Source organism: Notothenia rossii, assembly GCF_949606895.1.
Source record: "Notothenia rossii genome assembly, chromosome: 4".
NCBI lineage: Eukaryota > Metazoa > Chordata > Actinopteri > Perciformes > Nototheniidae > Notothenia > Notothenia rossii.
Window position 1 is genome coordinate 85498361 of NC_136902.1, and position 15132 is coordinate 85513492.

A 15132-nucleotide genomic window follows, 5' to 3' on the forward strand; every position below is an offset into this window, starting at 1 on the left:
TGCGGTGTTAAGGAGTCACGCATTTTGGTGGGATCAGGTTGATACAAAAACATGCCTTTAATTAAATAATCATTAGTAAAGTAAATTACGTGAGACGTTTCCACAGCCATATTTCATCATGTTTGAGAGGGACAAAAAGTACTTAAGTTTAAATCTAGACAACGGCCAATCATAAAAGAGGAGGGGTGTAACCAATTAGATATGGCTACTGGGACACGGTACGCCCACTTCCTAACATTTCTTCGCGAGTGAGAGCAGGCCAGAGTTTCACGAGCAGAAGAGCAGGAATTGCTCGCGAGAGCGCAGGAGACCAAGGAGAGCTCATGTAGATGCTGCACATGCTCAAGGCATGTTTCTCCCCTGCAGGCTTCAATATTGCTCTCGCGCAAGTGCCGTTTTAGTGCTCGCGAAAATTATATACGTTATATTGTTTGTGCAGATCCGATAAGTAATACATTATTTCTACCGTGGGTTCTGTGCTAATTGCATTAGCATTTTTTTGCTCAGGGCTCATTTAGACGCTTCTTGTGAGACTTTTGTTTTGTTTCGGTAAAAAATGGTTCATATCGTCAGTTAGCTGAGTTCCTTCCCGTTTACTGGGTATGACACATTAATAGGTTGTTAAATTTGAAGAAGCCCTGAGACACAGTTTCGTGAAAAAAATAAACAGGTTAATGGACGTCGCTTTAAAATGACCGCTCACAGGACAGGATTTCTAATTTCTCTAAACACCTGTTCTTTCCACTCCTCTCTCCTCGACTCCACCGATCGCATTCCCTTTGGGCGGGACTAAGACATGATTCGAGGGGGAAAATGAGAAATGAGAAAGGGATATTGACTGTATGGTGTGGTCTAAAATTACTCGGACTGTGTTTTGAAAAGTGTGGGTTGCATCAAAGAGGAGGTAGAAAGAATGAAGTCCCACTCTGTCAGAATGAAAGTGCATCAAACACCAGCGAAATCAAAGTGAACTCGACAAATATAATTCACAGTAGATCTACATACAGGTATTTGTTTGAGTAAAATTATTTTAAAGACAAGCAGAAGTTAAATAGCTTTTTTATGAATTGCTAGAAAAACAAAAAGGAACCTTGACTAACGTTAAACAAACAGTAGCTGCATTCAATATCCATTAAGAAAGTCTGAGACAACAAAATACACAGAAAGAAAAAAGAAAACATTCACCCATTTTTTGTATCAATTTGCCTGTAATTGATAAATAGGGGCCAGAGCAACATCTTACTAAATGAAGTTAATTTGTTAAGCTAGGTTCAGGAGCATGGCCACGCCTCCCTCAATCATTACATCCCGTCATCCAGACATCCCTTCATCCCTACATCCTCTGCCTGTCACCATTCATATTTAACTTGTGTATATTTAAAAATGTCTAATTCTAGGAATTGTCTGGGGGCCCGTAATCAGCCCGAGCAGATAATGCCGGAGACGGAACCCCCACTCTGAGTCTCCCACAGCACGTCCTCCCAGACCAGAATATCTCATCACCCCCTCCATATCAATTCATTTGTGACTTCTTGCAATAAACCTACAAACATTAAACTTTTTGGTCGTGGTCCCTTCTAGTGAATTATCCATTACACCTCATCTATCTTCCCAGCTTTTATACAGTATGTATTATATCGAAAGTACAACTGACAACTGACTGAGAATGTAAAATAGGTGATGAGAAATACATGGATACAATCGCAGATCTGCTTAAGTACAAATACTGTTCTCTATCTCCGCAGGGTCCAGGTATGTGTAGGGTAGTTCAAGATGTGAGTTTCTTGTTGTTATCGCTTCACTGAGGCACGACAATGCTGCTTGGAATTCCTTTATCATCTGCTTAGGCTCAGGCTCATCAAATCGTTCCTCTGGGTATGTTCCCAAGGGAATCTGCCAGAAGGATAAAATCAGGAAACAAAGTTTGTGGTAAAAAAGAAGAAAACATCAGGACAGGACATCCTTCTGTAAGTATTTATGACGCCAAACTTACATAGTCTGCGTATCTGTCTGAAAGCAACCAACTCAATGCTGCTAATCTGACTGTATCGCCAACATTCGGGAGGGTCTCCAGGACCGTCTTCATGCTTGACTGCCCCTTGGTGGTTGGAGGAGGTTTGCGCAGACGGAGCGTGCTGTTGGGGGCCCAGGAGTTGTAGTCATACTAAATGATGAAAAAAACCTTATAGATAAAAAGGAAACCTTTACTCCATTGTAATGCTCAGCTAATGTCCTGCAAAAGGAATGGTTATTGTAAAGGAAATTAAAGCAGTTGGCTGGTCTGCCAAACTTATACTTGATCAATACATTTTTTAATGCCCCAACTATTTACCTGCCCACTGTTTACGGCAGCATGTTGAACCGTTGTTGTGAAGATCACCATGGTTGTGAACTTGACCACTTCCTCGACAGTATGAAAGGCAGCTGGAAACCCTGTTGGCAGCACAATATGTTCATAACCACATACTGTAATGGGTTTATTATTGTCAATCACTATGTGTATTCAAATATACTATTATAATATGTTTTATATTTCCAAATGATATCAGAATATGGGACAAATACCTGAGGCTTTGTTTCCTAAGAAGCCATGTGTGAAGACCTCACTGATCCAGTCCTGCAGCTCAGTGTCTCTTTGTACCTCACAGTCTGAAGGATAATAGTGCTCCACTACTGCCTTCACAAAGCTGGTAAACACAAAACCGTTATATTTTTAATAATATGAGTTCCTGAGAAAGTCTCTAATGGTTTTTGTACAATGAATCGCTTTTAACAGTCACAATATCTATGAATAGGTAAAACCTTTGGATGATGTTCCACAGCTTCAGGCCATCATCTCTGTAGTAAAAGTTGGGGATAGACTCCAGTCCTCGTGCAGCGATGTTCTCCGGCAGACAGAGAGAGCTGTAGGTCATTTCAGAGAGATCCCTTCTCATGAGCTCCATTAGTCCATCACATCCAAGTGAACTCTAACAAATCAAAAATACACTATACCATCAGACATGTTTATTGACATCAAATTAGAAAACATCCAAAACGGCCTAATCTAAGCTGCAAGGTGTGGTATGAATTGTATTTTATTTATAATTGTAATAAATATATCAATTTTAAAAAGCCTTACATTACTTAAAGCCCCATCAGGTCCTAATGAACATAGGCGGCTTATATCGTTTACGTGAAGAGTGCCGGAAGTGAGGAAACAGCAGCTGAACAGACATTGGAAAAAAATATAAAAGTCCAAGTAAGATGCTTGATTCAGCAGACAACAGGCAGAACATCATCAGTGCAACTGAAGAAACTTACTGTATAAGCAAACACAACTGAAATCAATTACAATTTTGTATTAAAAGTTTGACTTCTTCAATACATACAAAAATAATGGTTCATAAAACCATATCCACTGACGATCTATGAAAAGTATGTAACCAAAAAAAGAGTGAATGACAAATAACAAAGCGATCTTCAAGTACAATGAAAGATACAAAAACAGTGAGACACACATGTAATACACACATGAAAGTTGTGTTATATCTCTCACAGGCTCCGCCCTCTACTGGAATATATTGGTACTACCCTCTATGCAATAGGGATGTTAACATTCACCGATTCGCATCGGTGCACCGGTTGAAAGAGTGCACATCGGCTACAGTTTGGGTTGAACTCGCGATGCATCGATTGTAGCGTCTTTGCATCGGTAAAAAACTGATTCATTCATATAATATCCCCTCATCCTGTCAGCACTGAGCAGAGACGATCTATGATCTTTGCTTCACACTACGGAGGCCGAGAGTCTCAGTTATCAACACACATGGAAGTCGAGGAGAAAGACAAACACAGCGCACCGAAAAATACCTACAAATCAAACATTTGGCAACACTTTGGATTTTTCAAGAAAGACGGTCAACTTGAAAAATCGCTCGCAAATTGTAAGCGATGCCTTCAAAGTACACAAGTAGTACGAGGAACTTAGCGACGCACATAAAGAGGCGACATGGGGCCTGCGGCTGAAAAGAGAAACCTGAAAGTTAGACTGAGTTAAATCACTCAGTGAGGTGTTATGTCAAGAGAGTGGTGTTTAGTTTACAGCAGCCTGTGACGGCCAATAATAGCTTAAATGTCTTCCTTACTGTAAGCAGTTATGAAATACCTGTTTGTGAAAGGTTATTTGTATTTTTTATTGTTCATATAGAAACCACACCACTGCTTTCTGCTCACTGGTGAGTTAGCCTCTGAGTGAGTGTTAAGCACATCAGGCTGGCAGTTGTATGGGCATTGCACTATGGTAGTTGTTATTTGCACATTGTTAATCTTGTGCAATACATCCTTACATTGTTTAACTGTGAGGTGTTATACAATTGTACTCTGGAGAGCTTTTAAAGGTAAAAAAGGTAAAAAAAAGAAACAGCATGATGGGGTGTGCAGTACTAGTAGAGAGAACCAAATATGTAAAGCACTTTTTTGTTAATTTATGATTTGCTGCATATAAGGAATAAAACAAAAATCCTCTGTCACACCATATTGAAGTATCATTATTTTGTATCGTGTTGAATCGCATCGCATCGCCCCGTATCGCATAATGTTGAATCAAATCGTATCTAACTGTATCGCAACAGGGGTGAATTGTATCATATCGTATTGCATCACCTGGTGTTTCAAATGTATCGTTAATGTATCGTATCTTTGTCAACGTATCGAGATGTGCATTGCCTCAGTGATGGAGATGCACATCCCTACTGTGCAAGCATTCACCTACTGAGATAGTTTTTTTAAAAAAGAGGATTGATTACTACTGTTTTTAGTGCTTTTGGGAACTGTTCCGAGCTGAGTGAGGTGTTGACTATCTCTAGTAGCTCTGATGCCATGCAGGAAGCTTGTGGGGCTATCTAAGCAGCAGGAGGAAGAACTTAAATGCAACACTATGGCCGTTTCTCAATCACGAGGATGCTTGCTTGGTAGCACATGTCTTCCGAGTCACTTCCTTCAGAAGCTAGGCAAGAATCCTTCCTGGCATTCGGAAAACGAAGAGTGGAACAGGCTAGCAAGTGTGCAGGTGTGCGTCATATGAGAGGCCCCGCCTTACATTTTCCGCCACAGATTTGGGGAAATTGGTTCGTGCGCAAAGCATTGTGGGGATTTGAAGGACGCGAAGTCTACCCATGTGCAGCCTCGAAATTACCACCAAACTAAGGACGCGGCCTCGTGGAATTCCAAGTATGCTGGAGATTGGAACAGTCCTTCGGCGGCACTCGATGACGTAGTATTCTTGAAATATTGGCTTGGAAGCCAGTTTCCTCGCAATTGAGAAACGGCCTATGTCTTCAAGGGCATTATGGCTGATGGGATCAAACTGTGTCATGCGGATTAAGTGTATTTTAAGAGGATGAATGGTTGCCATAGACCCCTTTCCCGAAATGGAGGCACTCACCGTTAATCTTATATTTTCAATTTTGGTTGTAAAACATTATGCACATTTGTTGCATTGGTACTGTTAGTACATTGTTAGGCAGATTATCCCAATCATTCAGAACAATAATTCACCGGTCACCAAACCATGGTAGAATGACTCAAATAGTGTTTGTGTGAGGTGATCTTTGGGGCCATAGATCTCTGCCTCCGGATTGTGTAGCTTTGTGGGTGGCGAAATGTATGTAGTGTGTGCATTTGTCTGTGTTTTAGTAGACAGATGCACAAGTAGTGCTACTTGTGTGATATAGCCCTTGACAGCGTGTGTTTTTTTTTTTGTGTGTGCAGTGTAGGGTTGCTTGATTGACAGCCTAACTGGTATTAGTGTTGTTGTTTTGTTTTTTTAGGTGACTTTATCTTGGATACAATTACGCAATGGATTGTGATTTAGAGGGGTTTATTAGAGGTCCGACTCGGAGGAAGTTGGACGCATTTAGTAAACCGCAACTGGAGCAGGCAGATTTGACGTTGCGATTAGTAAGCAAAGCAAGAAGCCGGTTGTTAAGAAACAGCTGTTGGCTGCGCTAATAGAACAGGAAGTGTTGTCGGAAGAAGTGGGCGTTGAGTATTTTTCCAAAGACGAGGAGACAGAGGTCTCTCCGGAAATGGCCGAGCTTCAGCTTCAGCTAGAGATGCGCAGGCTGGCGATTAAGGAGAAAGAGATTGACGGTAATTTTGAAATTAAGAAGTTTGAGGAGGAGACCAAGTGTATTAAGTTTAACCAGTTTAGCCCTGAGCCTGTTTTTCAGGTCTCAGGCTCGAAAATGACATTCCCAGAACAAATGACCATAACTTCCCTTCTAAAAGGATTAAATTAATAATATTTTTTCTCAAAGTAATGATAAACCTGTGAGTTGGATGTAGAAGAGTCAGAATCAATAAAGATGTTTTTTTATTTTAAAGAAAATGCAGATTGAACATGGTAAAAAACTGTAAATTAATCTTTTTTACTTATAGTGAAAACTACCCTTGGATGATGGTCAGGTAGACTAAAAGCTTTAGGAATCCAAAGTACAACATATAGTAAGTACCCTGTATCAAGATTGATGCAAAAACAAGTGAGATTTGACCTTTTTAGAGAAGTTTAGCAAAAAAAACTCCACCTCTGATGTGATTTGGGTGGAAATGGGGGTTTTACCGTTTCTCTGGAACCCATTGGTCGATTTTGGTGATTGACATCTCTTTCTGACCGTTAGAGCCAATAGAATCGAAGGGGAGTCTCCCCACTCACGCACATGGTAAAACAAAAAGGTGGGGGCTTTGCGCATGCAGGTTTGCATGAGAGTGAAGCTATAGATCTATAGCTCTAGCTCTGACATCTGGAAACCGAAAAGCAGGTTTATTGCTCATGGGTTATCAGAAATCATTTCAAAGTGACATAGACACATTGGAATAACCTATGGATTAACTTCAGCAGCGTTTTTATCGTTTTAATGCCATTAACAAAGGAATCTGTATCCAAGGATGAAGCTACTTCGATGTGGATGTCTCTTACTGTTAAGCATGTTATCATCATCATCATCATCATCATCTTTATTCACCTTAAGGTCTCATTACTGATGTACTTCAGTACGGAAGTACTATCAGTCCAAAAGATGGAGTCTTTAAGTTGCATTGCAGCTCCTTCCTACACATCTTGTCCATACGACTTGCAACCACGGCAGCCGTCAATTCCATTCGAGGGATGGTTATTGGTTTCAATGGGGCCACTCTAGCTTTTCCCATAATGAGGACACAGTGCACTTGTCCTTTGATGTTATGTAACAACAGGTAAGTCACTGTTCCATAGCCGTCTTCGCTTGCATCTGCAAAGTGGTATAGCTGAGCAGAGGTCACTTCCCCAAAATCCACCGGTTTTAGGCATCTGCCAACTTTAAACTCTTCGAGATTGCAGAGCTCCTTCAGCCAACTTTTCCACTCTTGTGCAGCTGAGGCTGGTATAATATCATCCCAACCAAGTTCCCTTCTGCACAAGTCTTGAAGAATCATCTTGGCTGATAGGACCACAGGTGCCAATATTACTAATGGGTCAAATATTGAGCTGACCATGGAAAGGATCCCTCTTCTGGTTATGGGTTTGTCCTTGATCATGATATTGAACTTAAAGACATCTGACTCAACACACCACTGTACACCCAATGCTCTTTCCACAGGGAGTGTTTCAAAGCGCTTTGAGCACCAGGAAAAGCGCTTTATAAATGTAATGTATTATTATTATTATCCATGTCCAGATCCTTAACTTCTTTCGCTCTCTCCATCGAAGGTATAGCAGCAAGCACGATACGTCTGTTGCTAATCCACTTTGTGAGATGAAAGCCCCCTTGAGCACACAGTGCACAAAGGTCATGATAGAGATAGGGCTATAGGTGGGTGCTGGTCTCTAACAGAGTCACGACACAGCAACCTCCTAGAGCTACGGGCAGTAGTGTTAGTCCTCCAGCATTTCATGCCCCTAATTCAAGGGAGACATTTAATGGTCAGGAGCGACAACAACACCAAAGTGGCTTATATCAACAGGCAGGGCGGAGTCCGCTCCACTGCCTTGTTGACCACAGCGGAGAAACTGTGGTTAGGGGCTTCAGAGGTGGTGTTATCTCTGAGAGCCCTCCACATACCGGGACTGGAGAACAGAGGGGCCTTCACCCAGAGGCGGTGAAGAAGATCTGGGCCCAGTACGGGAGAGCGGAAGTGGACCTGTTCACTAGCCGGTGCAACAGTCACTGTGCCCTTTGGTTCTCCATGGCCCTGAGCGACGACCTGGCCTTGGGGGTGGACGCGTTTGCACACGAGCCATAGCCAAGGAAGCTGCTATACGCCTTTCCACCACTGCGTCTCATTCTCCCTCTCCTGGGGAGAGTGAGGCTCTGTGGTTGCCATTGTTTTCTCACTTGGAAAATATATTCGAGATATAACCAGTGATGGAATGGTGCATTCTGTGGCTATTTATCCTGACGGCCGGAAATACTAGTTGTGGTGTTGCCATTGTCTACATTGTCGCTGTATTGTATAATTATTTGTTTGTTTTACTTCGATATGTTTTTTTTCCTTTTTATGTTTATTTTCATGGCTCTGTTTTTTAAGTTATCTTGATAAGCATGTTTTGGTTTTGCCTGTGTGGGCATGTGCGGCTGGAGGGAGGAAGGGGGGAGTGTAGTTAGTGTACTTTTTATTACAATGTAAATGAATTGGCATTGATTACTGTACACTATAATGAAATAAAAAGACTTAAAATATATACATATATTAACACAGGCAGAGCCCTCTACTCAGGGCACTGTCTGTCCTATTCCACTCGCTGAAGAGAGGTGTAGGATGATAGTCAGGAGGCGAGGCCTCCTTTTATACGGTGAGATGCGCGCGCATTCAGGTAGGCCCGCCCCAAGGCCGGCTACGTCTATAGAAATCTCAGTAGGTGAATGCTTGCATAGAGGTTAGTACCCAGAGAGTCCAGTAGAGGGCTCCGCCTGTGTTAATATAACAAGGGTTGCAATACGTAACCCGGCGTTTCATGCTGCTTCAAAGTATGTGTTTTAGATGTGTGCAACATCTTCCCGCATACCTCTCACCCCAGCCACAACTTGTTTGCACTTCTGGCCTCTGGCAAGCATTTCAAAAAGGCCTTTCTTAGAGTACTGTAGTTTCCTTTGGAGTTCACATGTTGTGTTACGTTAATCTCAGCATAGTCATACTTTGCATTCAACCTCGCAAAGTAATGGGGTTTAATCAAGGAAACGTGTTTGCAAGCATTCCTCTTTTTATTTAGAAAAATTCCTGTCTCAGCTTTACTATCAACCATCTCTATTATAGACATAATATACCTGAAAATCAATCAATACAAATTATATGCATTATTTCAGAACAAGGGAACCTTGCACTACCTCTGTTGTGTGGAGTACTTATACCTTGTAAATTGGGTGAATCACAGGGAAGCTGCGGAGAGCTGCAACAGCGAAGGCCTCTGCCAGAAAGTGAGTTCTCATGAGGTGACTGGCTGATCTGTGATCCATGCAATCTGCATTTTTAATGAACATCTTGGCTAGCAGCCAGTCAGCTTCTGGATCACTGGGCAGGAAGATGGGGTTCTTCTCAGATGGTTGTTGATTCAACTGGAAATGTATAAGAAATTGATTATTAACCCTCCCTTTACGATACCTCAAAGACTGTTTTCCATAGACTGACCATGGTAAAGACCCATAACATTACATGCTGGCATTTAAATGGATTTTACAGTACCTGTATTGCAATTGGCATCAGTTTGTTTTCTTGGTTCACGTTGAGCAAACAGAGACCAGCAGTCACGTGCAGAGGTTCACCATTATAGGCTGCAGGGGGAACTCCATCCATCTTCTTCTGGTCATAAAGGAACATGTTGCCTTTCTGGAAAGACATAAGAAAGACGTTTTTAAAACAACGAGAGGTATCGCAGAGTTGTAATAAATCAAGGAACTGGAAGTATGACAGAGGGATGGTAAATGGACAAATCGTGAGTCCAAAACAAAGATTACCATCCATTTAAAGTTAATCTTCATTCATACCTCCATTTCCTTCTGCAGAGAGCTTCCCTCTTCCAGGAACGGCTTCACCATTTCCTCTGTGACCGGGAAGTTTGTGGGAAGCTCTGAGCAGCGCTTTATAACACCGGGGTTGACTCCATTCAGGAACTGATATCCATAAAAGTCATCTTCCATCCAGTGGTCTGCAACATACTCTGGAAGAACAGCAATTGATATATTAAAAATATAACATAAATTATATATTGGGTTTAATACGAATAAGAATTGGTATCTAAAATGTTGTTGGGTGTTTCAGGTTCAACATAATCATCATTGTCATTGACTGGAAAGCAAGAATGTTGGTCAGGTATTTACATTTTTTCTTTTTTTACTGAAATACTTAAATTTGTAGAAAACGAAACATTTTACAGAACAGGAAAAACATCTACTGAATATCTATCTGTTGTTATGAAACCATGACATAGATAGGGTGAGTTATATCTCTCACAGGCTCCGCCCTCTACTGGACTCTATGGGTACTACCTTATCATGCAAGCATTCACCTACTGAGATTTCTATAGACTTAGCCGGCCCCGGGCCGGGCCTACCTGAATGCGTGCGCATCTCACTTCCGTATAAAAGGAGGCCCCGCCTCCTGACCATCATCCTTTACTCTTCAGCGAGCGGAGGTGATAGCCTAGCACTGAGTCCGAGACGTATTATTTGAGAGAAAGGAAGTATTTTTTGAAATCGTGCCCTGGCTTAAATAGCGGGCGCAGATCCCCACCACCTCTGCTTCTAGTGTTTGGGGGACCAGGATATGGCCGAGGTGGTGCCATTCACGTTCGCCATTCCATCTGAGTCCGGCGTCTATGGAAGTCCACCGCCCAGGGCTGTACTCTCCCTGGATGATGATCATGGCGGCGGGTGTGTGGGCTACTCGCTCATTGCTAGAGATGCCCCCGCCTCACCAGGTCAGAGCGATTATTGGGACACAAGGCCGAATAAGTAGCTTGGTCCACGGGCCTCGCCCCAGTCCCGGTTCCCCCGGGGACCGGTGCTCGGTGGCTTCACATGATATAGGGTCGACCCTACTTCATCACAGGCGGCCGCCGCTGCCTTCCGTGTGATCATACTTGCCAACCCTCCCGATTTTCGAGGGAGACTCCCGATTTCATAGCCGTCTCCCGGTTTCCTCCCGGGGTCATATTTGGACTGTTTCCACTCAGACTTTAATACAGCTACACCATTGTTTGGTTTCCATAGCGCATCTCTTTAGTAGCGCGTGCAACTGAAAGTCTAACCCCTAGTTTCCACCAGGTCCGTCTGCGTCACGTTACGGCGGCGCCGCGGTTTTGGTCCGACCTCCTCTAGCGCCATAACCCACCGGGCGCGTTCCAGAAGCGTTTCAGAAGCGGAGCGTCGTGTATGCAGGCACATATGTACAGTGGGGCAAAAAAGTATTTAGTCAGCCACCAATTGTGCAAGTTCTCCCACTTAAAAAGATGAGAAGCCTGTAATTTTCATCCTAGGTATACCTCAACTATGAGAGACAAAATGATAAAAAAAAAAAAATCCAGAAAATCACATCGTCTGATTTTTAAAGAATTTATTTGCAAATTATGGTGGAAAATAAGTATTTGGTCAATAACAAAAGTTCATCTCAATACTTTGTTATATACCCTTTGTTGGCAATGACAGAGGTCAAATGTTTTCTGTAAGTCTTCACAAGGTTTTGACACACTGTTGCTGGTATTTTGGGTAAGCAGGGGGACACGTCTGGCACTGCAGGATTTGAGTCCCTGGCAGCATAGTGTGTTACTGATGGTAGCCTTTGTTACTTTGGTCCCAGCTCTCTGCAGGTCATTGACTAGGTCCCCCCGTGTGGTTCTGGGATTTTTGCTCACCGTTCTTGTGATCATTTTGACCCCAAGGGGTGAGATCTTGCGTGGAGCCCCAGATCGAGGGAGATTATCAGTAGTCTTGTATGTCTTCCATTTTCTAATAATTGCTCCCACAGATGATTTCTTCACACCAAGCTGCTTACCTATTGCAGATTCAGTCTTCTCAGCCTGGTGCAGGTCTACAATTTTGTTTCTGGTGTGCTTTGACAGCTCTTTGGTCTTGGCCATAGTGGAGTTTGGAGTGTGACTCTTTGAGGTTGTGGACAGGTGTCTTTTATACTGATAACGAGTTCAAACAGGTGCCATTAATACAGTTAACAAGTGGAGGACAGAGGAGGCTCTTAAAGAAGAAGTTACAGGTCTGTGAGAGCCAGAAATCTTGTTTGTTTGTAGGTGACCAAATACTTATTTCCCACCATAATTTGCAAATAAATTCTTTAAAAATCAGACAATGTGATTTTTTGATTTTTTTTTCTCATTTTGTCTCTCATAGTTGTGGTATACCTAGGATGAAAATTACAGGCCTCTCATCTTTTTAAGTGGGAGAACTTGCACAATTGGTGGCTGACTAAATACTTTTTTGCCCCACTGTATATATATTGATATATATTGATTGATATATATTTCTCCCGCATTCCTCCCGATTTCTGACAAAATCAGATTTACTCACGACTGTTTCCACTATGACTTTAATACAGCTACACCATTGTTTGGTTTCCATGGTAGCGCGTCTCTTTAGCAGTGCGCACAACTGAAAGTCTGAGAGGGTGAGGAAGGTAGTCACAGAAAACAGAACAAGAATGGACAACTCGACCCTCTGCTCAGTCCTCTCCTGGTCCAGTCCACACATATGCTATAGGCCCCAAGGCAGTGCAACTACAATAAGCATGTTAATGTTAATCTAATACACCTCCGGCGATCCACTAGCACGCCCCGCGGTGGTTTTGGAAATGCTCCCGATCTCTGAGGCCTCAAGGTTGGCAAGTATTGCCTCAACATCTTGCAGGAAACAGTGTCTGAGGGCATGTTCATTTAATAAACTATGAAGGTTTTATATCCATGTAACGGGAAGAAACTCATCTAACTGATCATTTTAAAAAAAAATCAAAAAAAAACCCCACAATGCTAACGCTGAGCCTCTGAATTAGCAACAAGCGAAAAATGCCAACAGATGACCGCACCGAAATTCACTCGCAAAACCTTATTATTTATCTTTGGTGCACATCTCAACCCATCGTTTCACATCGTGAGGTGACACAGAATCGAAGGGTACCCTCATTATCACTCAAATACACGAACTCGAGGACGGTAATAACAAGAACATACATCAAACATATGGCGCTAGGTAGCTAAAAACGCTAACATGGCTCACCTGTGTCGTAGTCTGGTCAAAAGTGGTCTTCAATGGCATTAAAACGATAAAAACGCTGCTGAAGTTAATCCATAGGTTATTCCAATGTGTCTGTGTCCCTTTGAAATGATTTCTGATAATCCATGAGCAATAAACCTGCTTTTCGGTTTCCAGATGTCAGAGCTAGAGCTATTGCCTTATAGCTTCACTCTCATTAGTGATGTGTCGGTCGCAAACTTTTTTAAGTGAACGACAGGAGCCGGCTCGCGCCCGCGAACGAGCCGTTTTTTTTTTTTTGTTAAGTAATACAAGACAGAATGATGATGATGATGATGATGATGATGATCTCCGCGCTACAGCTGCTCCGTGCATGCATGCAGGGAAATGTAATATCCATGGTAATATCCAATCATTAGAGACGGTTGGATGCTGCTGTTTTGAGCATTGAAATATATTTATTTTCACTATGTTATTTATTTATGATTATCCTTAGGGTCAGCAAAGGTTTGATGTCAGCTGTTGCTGTCTTTTTTTTTTAATAGTTAATAGTTACTGAAATAGAGCCCTGCTGTTTTGTCAGGGCCTTTTCTTTAAATATAATTTTAAAATGTCAATACAGTAGCCCCTTGTTTTAAATAGTTTTTATAGGTGTTGCTATCTGTTTTGTGTAGCGTGGTTCTACAAGCAAGTCAGTGCATTCATTGGGTGGTATCAGAGAGTTACAAGGTCTGTAAATGCAATGAAAACATTTGGCCACAGCAAATCATTTATATTAAACATGTAATTTTTACTTTTGAATACTTCAGTACAAAGGATGTATTGAATAATTTAAGTGATATATGTACACATATAAATCATTCATTAGTCAAAGCAGGGCTTAATTTGATTTAATTATAAAAGGTATAATATGTGGTAAACTGAAGAGCCGTTTGGGAAAGAGCTGGCTCTTTTTGGTGAGCCGAGCCAAATGATCCGGCTCACCAAGAAGAGCCGGAATTCCCATCATTAACTCTCATGCAAAACTGCGTCCCGAAGCCCCCACCTTTTTGTTTTACCATGTGTGTGAGTGGGGAGATTCCCCTTCAATTCTATTGGCTCTAACGGTCAGAAAGAGATGTCAATCACCAAAATGGACCAATGGGTTCCAGAGAAACGGTAAAACCCCCATTTCCAACCAAATCACCTTAGAGGTGGAGTTTTTTTTGCTTAACCTCTCTAACAAGGTCAAATGTCACTTGTTTTGCATCAGGGTACTCATTATATGTTGTCCTTTGGATTCCTAAAGCTTTTAGTCTACCTTAGTGTAGTTTTCACTATAAGTAAAAAAATAATTTTGGACGAACATTATAATTTACAGTTTTTTAGTATGTTCAATCTGAATTTTCTTTAAAATAAAAGACATCTATATTAATTCTGACTTTTCTAAATCCAACTCACTGGTTTATCATTACTTTGACAAAAAAGATTATAATTTAACCCTTTTAGAAGGGAAGATATGGTCATTTGTTCTGGGAATGTCATTTTCGAGCCTGAGACCTGAAAAACAGGCTTAGGGCTAATCTGGTTAATGTAAACAATTATTTCGGAGGCACACGTTTATATGATCATTATAGTTATAAAAAAATAAGAGAATAAATGAAAAACAGGTATGAAACTATATGACAGTAAAAAAAGAATAAAGTTTAAAAGGGTGATTTGTAAAATATCCATAAAGAAAAAGTAAATCTGTTTACAGTTCTGTTTCAAATGGGTGTTGAGGGTTAGGGTTAGGTTGAGAGGTATAGATCTCTTCATTTTGCGCTCAAAGTGCACCAGATTGATGCTTTTAACTTCAATATTTAAAAATAAATCTTCCCGGGGGAGCTTGCCCCCGGACCCCCCTAGAGGATGTTAGATCCACACACCACCTATAAAAATAGCA

General features: G+C 41.6%; 2 protein-coding genes across 2 annotated transcripts in view; both read right to left on the reverse strand.

Annotated features, from left to right (window-relative positions):
* Nucleotides 1-12088, reverse strand: part of LOC307034951 (hydroperoxide isomerase ALOXE3-like) — a gene marked incomplete at its 5' end in the record, with an annotated part of 31076 nt that extends 18988 nt beyond the window's left edge. The window contains 2 exons of the mRNA XM_079673873.1: nucleotides 9999-10171; nucleotides 12004-12088. Coding sequence (XP_079529999.1) covers nucleotides 9999-10171; nucleotides 12004-12088 — 258 coding nt within the window. The remainder of the gene's footprint in view (nucleotides 1-9998; nucleotides 10172-12003) is intronic.
* LOC307036630 (hydroperoxide isomerase ALOXE3-like) lies at nucleotides 1327-9414 on the reverse strand. Its single transcript, XM_079677114.1, has 7 exons — nucleotides 9366-9414; nucleotides 3122-3206; nucleotides 2803-2969; nucleotides 2566-2687; nucleotides 2333-2433; nucleotides 1994-2164; nucleotides 1327-1893 (listed from the first exon to the last, which is right to left on the reverse strand). The coding sequence occupies exons 3-7, from the start codon at nucleotides 2943-2945 to the stop codon at nucleotides 1714-1716; spliced, it is 717 nt and encodes a 238-aa protein (XP_079533240.1). The 5' UTR covers nucleotides 2946-2969; nucleotides 3122-3206; nucleotides 9366-9414; the 3' UTR covers nucleotides 1327-1713.
* Nucleotides 12089-15132: the final 3044 nt, after the last annotated feature.